The sequence below is a fragment of the Poeciliopsis prolifica genome, unplaced genomic scaffold (assembly GCF_027474105.1).
Source record: "Poeciliopsis prolifica strain line A6 unplaced genomic scaffold, Auburn_PproV2 SCAFFOLD034, whole genome shotgun sequence".
Lineage (NCBI taxonomy): Eukaryota > Metazoa > Chordata > Actinopteri > Cyprinodontiformes > Poeciliidae > Poeciliopsis > Poeciliopsis prolifica.
Genome location: NW_026562409.1, coordinates 2,341,044 through 2,353,807, shown reverse-complemented (window position 1 = coordinate 2,353,807; position 12,764 = coordinate 2,341,044). Strand labels below are relative to the sequence as shown.

The 12,764-nt window shown below is 38.5% G+C and overlaps 2 protein-coding genes across 2 annotated transcripts; one reads left to right on the top strand and one right to left on the bottom strand.

The window, feature by feature from the left end:
* On the bottom strand, positions 1-6,269 carry tmem100a (transmembrane protein 100a). Its single transcript, XM_055052243.1, has 2 exons — positions 6,095-6,269; positions 1-2,902 (listed from the first exon to the last, which is right to left on the bottom strand). The coding sequence occupies exon 2, from the start codon at positions 2,853-2,855 to the stop codon at positions 2,451-2,453; it is 405 nt and encodes a 134-aa protein (XP_054908218.1). The 5' UTR covers positions 2,856-2,902; positions 6,095-6,269; the 3' UTR covers positions 1-2,450.
* A 1,147-nt stretch (positions 6,270-7,416) lies between these two features.
* Positions 7,417-12,406, top strand: pctp (phosphatidylcholine transfer protein). Its single transcript, XM_055052190.1, has 6 exons — positions 7,417-7,591; positions 8,370-8,487; positions 10,075-10,154; positions 10,275-10,446; positions 11,109-11,176; positions 11,551-12,406. The coding sequence occupies exons 1-6, from the start codon at positions 7,466-7,468 to the stop codon at positions 11,623-11,625; spliced, it is 639 nt and encodes a 212-aa protein (XP_054908165.1). The 5' UTR covers positions 7,417-7,465; the 3' UTR covers positions 11,626-12,406.
* The last annotated feature ends 358 nt before the right edge of the window (positions 12,407-12,764 follow it).

Below are 12,764 nucleotides of genomic sequence, written 5' to 3'. Positions count from 1 at the left end.
TTATTAGCATAATCGTCTGCAGAACATCTAGTTGCAGTTTTTATTACAAATGTGTGCAAAACTTTGTCAGTAACTATATTTCCACTGACCATATAATCACACAATTTGACAAAAATAATTTTGCTTCATAGAAACACAGCAATTTTGAAAAAAAGAAAAACTTTTTCTTTGGACTTTCAAAATTGGTTTTGTAAAAGTGGAATGGAAAATTGATCAAGAACCTGATGACTAAAAGAAGACGTGCCAAAAAGTGTTTCAATTGCAGATTTGCAAAATCACGAGAAGCCCTGCCACTTCTTCTTATCTGTAAAATTCATGAACATGTGATAAAATTAGGTATTATATGATAAACAATCTCAAACTACTAGAAATCTCTTCATCATTTTCTCTATTACACTTTAAAAAAAAAAAAAACGAACTATTTTGGTCATTAGATTACCGTAACGTGTTAAATTGTTTTCATTTTTTCACCTCTTCAGGCTGCATCAAGGTGTTTGCGTTACTAATTTGGAAATATTACTGATATTTGTGCTTATTTATAATGGTAAATGCAACTTTGTATGACTTGCTCTAAAGTTTATGGACTATAATCTGACATCAATTCAAGCTGAGGAAGCTGTTTAGTACAAGTAAGAAATTTTTTCACAGTTTTGGAGAAAAATCTATAATAAACTCCCAATCATTAGCTAAAAAATTTTGGGGATTTGTTCATTTTACATAAATTTCCACAATACTTGTGAAGAAACTGGCGGGACTGATTGACACGATTTGGCAGTAAACAGATAAAAGCTGCATAATATTTAAACACACATTGTTTAGTCTAGAATCTAGAGGGCCACATAAACAGCAATGACGGGCCGCATTTGGCCCACGGACCTCGAGTTTGAAACATGTGCTTTATCTGGTTTATCCATGCATTCTGGCACAACCGAAGGTATTATTGAACATTTGTGCTCCTAATGTGACCCAAAGTGAAAACCCTTTGCTCCGCTTCATTACTAAGTGAACATCCTCCTCCTGCAGATTCCCTCCTGTTTATTGATGAACTCCTGCAGCCGGCAGCGCGGCTGGAACGACAACCATGCGAGGCACAAAAAGTGACGCACGCAGACCCTGCAGGAGCCCGCGTAATGAGGCTGAAGACGCTGACGGCGAGCAGCTGTCAAACCTCATATCAAGTCTCTCCACTTTTCCAGCTTCGGGCTGCAGCAGACGCCCTCCAAGCATCGCGTGTCCCATAAATGTGTTAGTGATCCGCGCGCCGGAGGGGTGGTGAGCTCCCACAAGTGACACGGCGTGTTGTAGGGTCTCCTCTGACGCAAGGAAACCTTTTAGTTGTAGTGTCTGGTGTCACTCGGATGCATAGCAACGCAAATGCTGCCTATAAATATGCTTCCCTGTCCGGGCTATTTTAAAACCAATAGGGTCAAACTGCAGAGTTTAGCTTCCTTTCAGTGTTGGAGACAAAATAAAGTAAAAAACTTCTGCAAAGGGAAAACAATGAATCAGCTAAGAGTGTTATGCAAAATACAAAGCAAAACTGCAAAAACACAAAATCTTACCAAGAATTGTTATTCCGGTTTCTAGAGTAAATATCAAACAAAACTGACTTACAAGTAACTTTTCAGAAAGATTTTGGAGCTTTTTTAAGTGAACAATTTACTGATATTGACGAAAAAGTATTTGTACAATTGGCAGATTATTTCACTTAGAAAGCAATTTGTAGTGATATATATATATATATTATTATTGTCTTGTATATAATTTTTTATAACCTATCAAAGTACATCTCATCAAATGGTGACATTTATGTTTGAACTGTATCATTTTACCTTTTTAGGTAAATTTTATTACTGATTTCCATCAGAAAACAACCAGAAAGCAAAGAAATATTCCATAACATTATTATTTCTCTCGTTTCTGAAATCTGCACCAAGTTGGAGAATCAGTGGCTTTATTGAAACTCATCTCGTTATACATGCAATAACTTCAAGAGTTTACATAGTAGACCATGAAGATAAGTTCAAACTTTGCTACATAAAGTTTATTATCAAAAACGACATGGAGGATTAAAGTTCTTGAGGAAAAAGACATTAAAGGTTAAATAGTTTTCTCCAGAATATCATGTATATGACTGTGATTCTGGATTTCCCTGTTTCTGTCCTCCATCCTGGGCTGATTTTTTCTTTTCCCACAATCCTTCCTGTTGCAATCAGCCGCCACATGCTGCAGCGGATTAATGCAGGACTTCCTCTCCACCGCTGTGCACAGTGGTAATTCAGTTTAATTGGGATTTGTTCCTCCTAACTGCGTTCCCAGCACTCCAGATGCTCGTTGTCCGTTTGACAGATAAACCCCTGCCAGTGTCTTCAAAGCCCGCAGCGTCGGAGCTTTTGCAGGTCGGAAACGCTACGATGACGCCTGATTACGTCCCAGAGAGTTTGCCGGGTTCATGTGAAAATGCTCCTCCGGGTGACGACCAGGGCGGTCTGACTCTCCCGCCGCCTCTCCTTCTTCCGCTCCAGCCGCACCTTCCAGCAGACGGCGCTGGACGCCAGCAGCACCAGCCCGGCCGACAGCAGAACCAACCCGAAGTAGGAGATGGTGGATCCGTGGGAGTTGAAGCTGTACGCCACGGCAGTGACCACGATGCCGGCGATGAGGACCACCACACCGAACGGGACGGTGCAGCGGTAGCAGGAGAGCTCTGCGCCGCCGGTGGCTGCCGTCAGCTGGACCTCGTTAACCAGAGGGATGTTCAATGCCGTCATGGCGACTGGTGGTTGCTCGGTGGCTTTGGGCTTCTCAGAAGTCGCTGGCGTCTTCATTGCGTCCTTATTGAGTTCGTCTGGCATCGCCGACTACAGTTGGCTCCTCACTGCGGCGCTCTGGGGCTCCCAGTCTGAGGAGAGACAAACCAACCAGTAAGCAAACCAGCAGAGTTATGATCAATGCAAAATAATATCAGGAGCAGTCTCCGGTCTGCTTGACCTTCACATATGCATTCGAACCAAACCAGAGTTCACTTCAACCAAACTCAGACCGAGGTTTGTAGGCGGACCAGAGTTTTCTATTTTGGTCTGCATCAGAGTTTGAGTGTTACTCCCACATCACCAGAACAGCTGGACTTTCAAAACAAATGAACTGCAGTTCAATTAAAGTGAACTAAACAGGTCTGATGTGAATCATTTTCAAATACACAAACAGATAAACGTGATTTTTATGCCTTTGTTTTGGCGCCCCCTCTAGCACAGCACCCACATGCAGGTGATATCATGCATACGAATGATAATTGCAGCGATTGATGATTCTATCAGCTTTTCTTATGATTAATTGGCTAAAAAATTGGCATGTTCTGCAGGATTTCCATTTAGCTTATTTTAGTTTTTACACATTAGAAATATATTAAAAGATGTAAATAAGAAACATAATTCAATTACTTTTCAAAATAAGAAAATAAAAATGCTATTGCCTGCAATAGCAGCATTTATTTTGTGTATTCTTGATCATCACCAAAAGATGCATCTGCAGCTAAAACAAATACTGTGTATTAATATGTTTATATTTTTGAATATTAAATAGATAGCAAAAGTGCTTGAATTGAAATTATTTGGTCTGTGTGCGCAGGTAACAATTATTAACTTAGACGATGATTATTTCTGTAATCATGGTTAATTGGATAAATTGTTTTAGCACGTGTCAAAAGGTCAACTTTAGTTGCTCAACGCAGAAGAAACGAGTCCAAAGCAGATGTTTCTGATTTGATTTCCACATCGCATTTCACAATTCGCCAGCTCAGTCCGACCGCCACACGCTGCTTCAATAAACCAATGTAACCTCTTTGCACAATCCGGGCCGCCTCTCGGCCCGGTCAGGGGAGAATGACGCAGATCCGCTCAGCCCGACATGAGCTGAGACATTCCCTGGAGAGCGCGGGATACGGAGCTCTCGCTGAAACGCAAGAAGCTCTGAAATCACTGGCAGTTTCACAACCGTCCCCTCCTTTCTCCCGCCTGCGTGTTTTCCCAACGCGAAGCCGGGATTCAGACGCTGAGGGACAAACAAGTTGCTTCATCACGGCCTGATGCTGCTGGAGTCCATCTTTCTTATCCCAGAACAGTCACTACATGTAGGAAGATTTCCTGGAGGTTTGTTTTGTCAGTGCTGATACTGGACCTCAGCGTCAGTCTTTGGGTTAAAGTTGAAGTTCCTCCACGTTTAACATTCCAGCATGTGGATAAAATGTTTGATTTTTGTCTAAACGAAGCGACAGATTTCTGTTTGTTAGTATCAAGAATCCCGTGAAGAGGGAGGGACACAGAGGGAACAGAAAATCAGTAATGACTTAATTTGTTCATGTCTCTTAAAGTAAAACAACCCAGAACCAGAGAGTGTCCAGAGAGATTCACAACACATTTTGTCCTAGTTAAAGTCAAGTGTCAACAGTCTGTGATTATTTTCTGATCAAATCCCCAACATATGTCCTCTTAGACTGACAAACAATATAAGCATTGCCAAACTGGTGACACGACCTTTCCTGTTTCATCAACAGTTTTCAGTTCATTCGATAAATCAATAATTGATAATTGATCAATAACTGATAATGCCAGTTGTTAATGAAAGGCCAGTTGTCAGTGTTTCGGCTGTTTTGCAGTTTTCCAGAAGTTTGTTCCAGATTTGTGGTGCGTAGAAGCTGAATTCTGCTTCTCCTTGTTTGGTTCTGGTTCTGGAGATCCAGAGCACAAGACCTGAGAGATCAGAAAGGTGGATACAACAACAGCAGATCTTTAACAGCTAAGCTGTTCGGTGACTCATAAACTACCAGTATTTTAAAGTTCTGGTTTTAGTCAGAACTCCAGCAGCAGCGTTCTGGATCAGCTGCTGCAGCAATCAATGCAACTGAAGATAAACACGTGATCCACTTTATCTTGCCAGGACATTATTTCTGTAGTCCTAGAAATATTCTTCAGGTGATAAAAGGCTGAATTTGAAACTGTCTTTATTTGTCTCTGAAGGCTCAGGTCTGAAATCACACACCAATATCACTTCCTCAAAAAACCGATGTATGACCTGATTGAAAATGCTGTAAACAGAACAGTTAAAATTTGACATTTTTGATGGATATCAGCACAACTCATTTCTAACCGATCATCACAAACACAAGAACGTTTTCAAAATAAAACTCTGGAGGTGGAAGAAACTTAAAAGTGTTTCGCTATTTGGTCTTTCAGCCAAAATCAACAAATAGTTCAGCAGAAACAAAATCAACTTTCTTCCTGCGTCATGAGGGGATGAAGTTCTTCGATCAAATAACTGAAAACTTAAGATTTTTACACTTGTAAAATGTTGCACAGGTTTATTTCTTGTTTGCTACAATGTTGTAAACAATAAATGAATGTTCTTGGTGTTCTCAATTTCTAGAAATATCAAAACTGCAACAAGTTGCATTCATTGAAAAGATGAGATATTAAAAACTATTTTTAATGACTGTTGGGAATGTTGTGCAGAATGGACCATGTTTATTTTTCAGATCTTAAAGAGATTATACCAATTTATGCATATAGAAACATTAAAAACTTCAGTAAAAAAATAAAATAAAATCCTCTAAAACTCTCCAGACTGGTATGTTATTTCACTTATTTGAGGAACAAAGAGGAAAATTGTGCTTTTATATAATGAAACTGCTGCTGCTGGTTTAGTTTGCTGCAAAAGTGAAAACCAAACGTTTACATTTAATATTTGTAAAGTTAATTATTCAGTGTGATTTGTTGCAATTCAAGCTAAAATTAAAGGAATCAAAAAGGAAAGTTTCTGAAGATTAAATCGGGCTGCAATAATGTAGCAACAAGGATCCTGAAATCGGTTAAACCTTTATTATCCCATAGATTCACTTACAAATTCAGCTTTCTTTATTTACACAGCGACAATTCACAATAAAAGCAACTTAAGGTTTCCAAATAAATAGATAATATTCAGAAATATCTAAATAAATCCATCAAGCCAGATTATATTCAGGTTAAATCCAGAAACGTGGAATTAAATCTGCTGATTAATTAAATTAGTTGAAATTAGAAAAAATGAAAGTATTTGTTACCTCATGAGTTTTTCCAGCACCAGGTTTCCGAGCCGATGCAGTAAAAGTCGCTTGTTTCTGAAGCAAAGTGGTTCCTAAGGTATTCTGTCTGTTTCGGTTCGGTTCGGTTCCGGCTGCAGTCCGACTCTCCTCTGGTCCAGAGTAACGAAGCCGGACTGCCATCCTCACCGCGGGCGGACCGGGTCAAGTATCAACGACTGCGTCAGGTTCACGGTGATCAGGGAAAAATGGATACTTCCGGTTGAGCTTTTCAAAATAAGATAAATTACAGACATATCTAAGAGCCAAAATGCAAATGAAAAATGGATCTGATTTTGTTATATCAGTTCGATTTGAAAGTCGAACATTTTGAATTTAAATCTGATGTTTTAGGTTAGCTATTTTTTTTTATCACATTAATAAAGTACAGAAGTTTAAAATGACTGCACCTTTAAGTTGTTTAGAAAAACCGACTTTAAAAAAAGTTGATACATTTTTACGACAAATCAAATTAAGTTTGTCCAAGTAAATTAAGTTAAGTTTAGTTAGATTTCTGGACACACTGTTCAGAACTGTTTGGTTTTACAACATTTCTTCCTTCCACTCAACTTTCCCTAATACTAGGATGCGGGACACAGATTCTATCGCAAAGATTATTATTGTTAATATTATTTATTTATTTGTCTTTTATAGAGCATGTAAGCAGACTTTTCAAAACATGGATATAAATTATTCTTATTTACTAATTTTCTAATTTTAACTTCATTTTACTTTAGAAAAATATTATTCTGCTTAATCACTACATTGTTGTGTTTAATTTGTTGATATTCACCTTGTGTAAAATGCTGAATAAATAAAAAACAAAATAAATCATAGTGTCCAGAGTTCGGCAGTAAGAAGTTACATTTACTGAATTTCAGTTAAAAAAATTCGTTGAAAAAATCTACATGTAGGAGTATCTCTACTATACTGTACGTTTCATTTTCGCTTGAATAATTTTATTGTAATGTATTTCAACTCTTACTTGAGTAAAATTTCTTGATTTTCTCCCCACTGAACAAAAAACAAAAATGTTTTAACCATTAATTCACCAGATTCAGAAACACACCTCCAGCTTTTGTTAGTTTTATGAGTTTTATATTGAAAGGAACTGATGTTATTTATTTTTGTATTTATTTATATGAATTATTGTCATTTTGTTCTTAAAACTCCAAACCTTCCACTGTATTTTGATTCGTCTGATGACGTCATTTTTAAATATGAAATGATTGATCATTTGACCAGCACTTTTTACCATCCAAACTTTTACCGTTTTCTTTTATTTCCGTATTTCTGAGCGGAAGTCGCGGTTCGTGTCCGGCCAGGCAGCTCGGTCCGCTGGCGGCCGCCGTCATGTCGCTGCAGTTCGGGGATGAGGATTTCCAGACAGCCTGGCAGGAGCTGGACAAGCCGCAGCTGGACGGATGGGAACTCTTCACCGAGACGATGGGGGTCCAGATCCACCGGCTGTACGACCGGGTAGGCAGAACCGAGTCGGTCCGACTGAGCAGAACCTCAGCAGAACCTCTGCAGAACCTGCAGCAGGTGTGCGATTAATGCGTATGAACGCCGCTCAGCCCCGGCCTCTTGAAACGTAAACAGATTTTAATTATTCGTTTTATTTTGTCTTATTAATAACATTTCATCTGGGACGTCCTGGCGGCCAGAGGCGGAAAAATCCGGAACTGAGCGACGGTTTGCTCAGAAACCACCTCAGCAGGTTCTCTGCAGCCTTCAGGAGACTGGAAATGTTGCTTGTAAAATGGAAAAGCACGTCATAGGGAACGGAAACTAAGCATGGAAAAATGAAATCATTTTAAAAGGGTGTAAAATAACCCTTTTTAAAGCTTTATACTATGGTATAATGTCATCCCCTCATAAAAAACATGTTTGGAGTGTTGCTTTAATCTCCCAAGGCAACCATTCAGCTGTCCCAAACACCTGTGTGAACTTCAAACAGGCCTCTCAGCTCCTTCAGACTAGCCTGCAGCAACTAGCAAACATCAGGGATCTGCTGAGCTCATTACATGAGCTGCTTCTCAGTGCAACACTGTGGTTAACAGATACAATAACTTCCTGAAGGCAGAGTTTCAGAAAGAGCAGGAGTTTTTAAAGAGACAGAGGCCCAATTCTATTAATGGGGCAGTATTGCTTATGCTATAGGAATGTTTACTAAAACCTGTTGAAGTAAATCCAACATCTCTGCCGCTGTGGGAGAAAAAAGAGTGAAGACAAACCTTCCTTTTGCTGATTGCAGGAAACTGGACTTTATGAGTACAAAGTCTATGGAGGGCTGAACAGCTGCAGGCCGGAACTCTGCGCAGACGTCTACATGGACCTGATGTATCGGAAACAATGGGACAGTTATGTGAAAGGTAAAAAGACACGTTCACACCTGTTGTCTCTCAGAAACGCCTTTGTTATTTTAGAGTATCTTTGGAAAAACTCTGATTTCTCCTTTGGGTTTCATGCACATCGCAGCACCAAGCAGGTAACGTGTTTGCTGCCGGTTCCATCCAGAAAGGAAGGAATGGTTCAGTGTGGATGTAGTTTGGTGGAGATGCAGACCAGTGATGAGGGAAACTGGTTAAAATGGGTAGAAACACATCAGATACCGAAACTGGGTCAGTTATTTTAGTTATCGATTATTCTGGTGATTAATCAGCTAAAAAAAAAAAGCTGTATTCCGTAAATTTTTCATAAAAGCCTTTTAGGAAAACACCAATCCACTTTTTTACTTCCGATACCTGAGGTTTAATATCAGCTGATGCCAATCCAATACAGAAAAAGAGTTCTGAACTGAATATAAAGTGTTTTCTTTAAACACATATTGAAAGAAAACATGTTTCCTTAACATGTGTTAAAGCACAGACATAAACTAACTGAATTACAGATTTATTTGATAACTCTGCACCACTACAGCTCATTAAATGCACCAATCTTTACAAGCTTGGTCAAAAATGGACTGATACAGATATTAAAATAGGATCTGTGCATCTCTAATTAGAAATGCATCAGAAGTTGCAAATAAACAATGTAGTAACTGTTGTTCTTTTTTGAGTCTAAATATTCAATTTAACAATTAATTGGCTACTAAATTAGTTTACAATTGTTTGAATAATCGATTTATTATAATTCATCATCATTAATCCTATTAATGGTTTCAGCCACAGAGGACACAGTGAATGTCTCAGATTGCATCCAAAACCCTCCATTCCTTCCAGTTTCTGCACAACTAACTGCTGCTTATCGTTTGAAATATTAGAAATAATTAGATTAGTTTTGTTTTCTACTTTCTCGTTTAACAGCTTTTAGAAAACGCTTTTAAAGTCTATGCATTCCTTGTTGTAGTTTTGTTTTAAATACGCGTGTCTTGATTTGTGTGTTGCAGTAAATGCCATTAGAAGGTCAAAGATATGTCTGTAAAATAAGCAGCTGTGTTTATTTGAGCCTCCATGACTAAAAGGGAGATTCAGCTGGATCTGAATATTTGGGTCATTTTGGGAAGTGAAACTCAAGAGAAAGGCCGAATGTTCGGAACGTTCGACAAATATTTGAGGATGTTGCTTTTTTTAAACCACAAATTGCAAAAAATAACGGAAAAATTGCAAATTACTCAACGAAAACTGCTTCTTAGTATTAAGTGATTAATACTAAGAAGCAGTTCTTAGCATTTTACAAAATGTGGAAACCATTCTTGTGCCATATTTAGAGACTCCCAGTCAATTCGGCATAAAGTTGACTTAAGGTATTTCTTTTCTTTTGCTTTGTTTCTGTATCTATGCAATGGATGTGTGGATTTGAATGTATTGGTTGGGGATTTATTTTGCTGAAAATTCAATAAAAATATTCAAATAAATGGAAGCAAAATGTTCCTGAGAAAAAGAGAAATTAATCTGCTGCTGGGAAATTGCAGGTCTAAGTGCTGCTTTATGGGATTTTTGTGATTTTTGTTTCCTCAGAGCTCTATGAGAAGGATTTCAATGGACAAACGGTGATTTACTGGGAAGTGAAATATCCGTTTCCTCTGAAAAACAGGGATGTATCCTTTAGTTCTCAAAAGCAAACAGACGACCTACTTTCCATTTTTATTCGTTACTTTATAGTAATGATAATTTCATGCGATCTTGACGTCCATGTTCCCTGACTGCTCCAACCTCAGTACGTTTATGTGAGGGAGCGGAGAGACCTGGACATAAACGGCAGAAAGATCTTTGTGATCCTGGCCAGAAGCTCGGCGGAGGCGGCGTGTCCAGAGAAGAGCAGCGCTCTGAGGGTGAGCGACTACAAGCAGAGTGTCGCCATGGAGAGCGACGGAGCCGGCGGCACCAAAGGTGACCGACTGCTGATTGATGTACAACAAAGCCAATGAAAACATGATTCTGGATTAATGACCTGAATAATTATAGAGCAAAAAACGGGACACGTAACAAAAGAAAATATAAATAAATAATTACTTTTGGAGTTCCCCCAGGGTGCTTTCTCTGGCCACTTAAATTTAATCAAATCTGTTCCACAAGAAAGAAAATCAAAAACAAAAACTATTTCTGGTGTTCCACAAGGCTTGTTACTAGGGCCACTAATATTTAATCCCTTATCTCCTACATTTAACGTCTCCACCTGGATATTTTTCCTTTTTTTAATTGTACACAATTCTTTTAATGTCCAGTGAGTAAATATATATTTGCCCATTTATCCATAACAACTGGAACTTTCAATATCTAGGAAGTTATTTTTATAATTTACCGTCTATTAAGAGAATACCCCTCAGATTAATTTCACTTCCTGCTACGGCAGAGGAGAAATTACCGTAATAACCTGATATCAGCTGTAAAGCGCAACATCTTGGCTCCAAGAGAGAGATCAATACCTCCACTAGTGTCACCGGAAACCACCTTCTGACTGTTGGAGAGTTAAATTTCTTTTCTTAATGTGAGCAGCTTGTTGTGAGCAGTTGAAACCCTCATGTGAGGACTAATCCTGTGCTGTGTTTCAGTGTTCATGAACTACTTTGATAATCCCGGCGGTATGATCCCGGCCTGGCTGGTGAACTGGGCAGCGAAGGTGAGGGCAGTCATGTTCAAAATGGTCTAAACAAAGTGCAGAAATTATGCTACTTTAAAAACCTGCAAAATGAGACAGGTTGTTTTGGGAGACGACTCACCAGGCGTGTTTCGTTTTGTTTTTCTCTTCAGTTACTTTAATTAAAGCATTTTTCTGGGATTTTATAAATGAAAGTAAAGCACTTCCCACATCTCTGCAGCTGTCTGCATGTGCAGACATTCGGTGTTTCCTGCAGACACTCTGGGACTCTTCATTTCTCCCCTGGCTTTATGGTTCTCCTGGGTTTTTGTAGTCATTGGTTCCCCTTCTATATGGGTCTTTTTGGCTCATCTACTGGACTAATGTGTGTGTTTTTGTTTCTTTACTTCTTCTAGAGTGGAGTCCCAGGCTTCATTACAGATCTGCAGAAGGCCTGCAACAAGTACAAGACATACTGCGAGAAGAAATGAGTGCAGCTCACTGGAAAAACACAAAATCTCAACAAATATTTTTGTCTAGATTCAAGTGCAAATATCTTGATATACTTAAAATAGGACAAAAATAACTTACAAGAAATGTTTCAGCAAGAATTGCCAGATTATTTCACTTATAACAAGACATTTTTCCATGTTATAAGTGAAATACCAGTGGAACTAGTTCTTTTTCACCAATATTAAAGAATTCAAACAAGCTCTTATATCTTGCTGAGAAGTTACATGTAAGTCATTCTAGTCTTATCCCAAGTGTCCTAAGTTAACTGAAGTTACTTGGTGAGTTTTCTGTTTCTGCTGTGCTGATGGTGGCGGCGGCTCATGCTGAAGAGTTTTCTTCATGCTCTGTTTTCCGTTTTTGGTTGTTGGTGCGTTTGGCGGCTGTGGGGTTGTATTCAGGGTGCATGTGGCGCGTTGTTTTTTGCAGCTCTTCCTGTTTACTTGGCCATGAAGTGAAAGGCTGGTGCTCTCTTTTAAGGGGATATTTTTAATTTAATCAACTGTTGGATGATTTGAAGATGCTAATCATTCCTTTAGGCTGTATTTTCTAAAACAATCTTTTTGCACAGGATTTCATGACCTTGTCTTGTTTGCTGTTTGTGTTGATTGAGGGAGATGCAATATTACCATTAGAAGTAAGAATGTTCACCGGTGCAGAACTTCTGCAGCGCTGCGTATGGATGCTCGATCGTTTCACACTACCTTTGTTCTGCTGAATGGAGTGTAACTGTGTCAATGCAGATAAATTCATTTTATTTCACTGATGCTGCTTGTTTATTCTCTCAGCTAAAATCAAATCAAAATTACATAATTTACATGTCATAAAGTTTTGGTATGAATCCAATACCAAGTAAATGCAGAGCCAGTATTGGTGATACAGATCATTTTTATTGTTTATGTTTGTTGTGTCAACAAATTTTGGTGTTTTTATGATTTTTTTATTTGAATTATTTTGTTAAAATCATAAAGATCATTTGGAAAATGTTTATCGGTGTCCACAAAAGATTAAAAACACGTCAACACCAAAAACAGAAACAATAGAAAAACAAATATGTGTGCTTTCTTCCCCAGATAAAGTATAAAAAACGATAAACATCTATAATATGAAAATAAGTTTA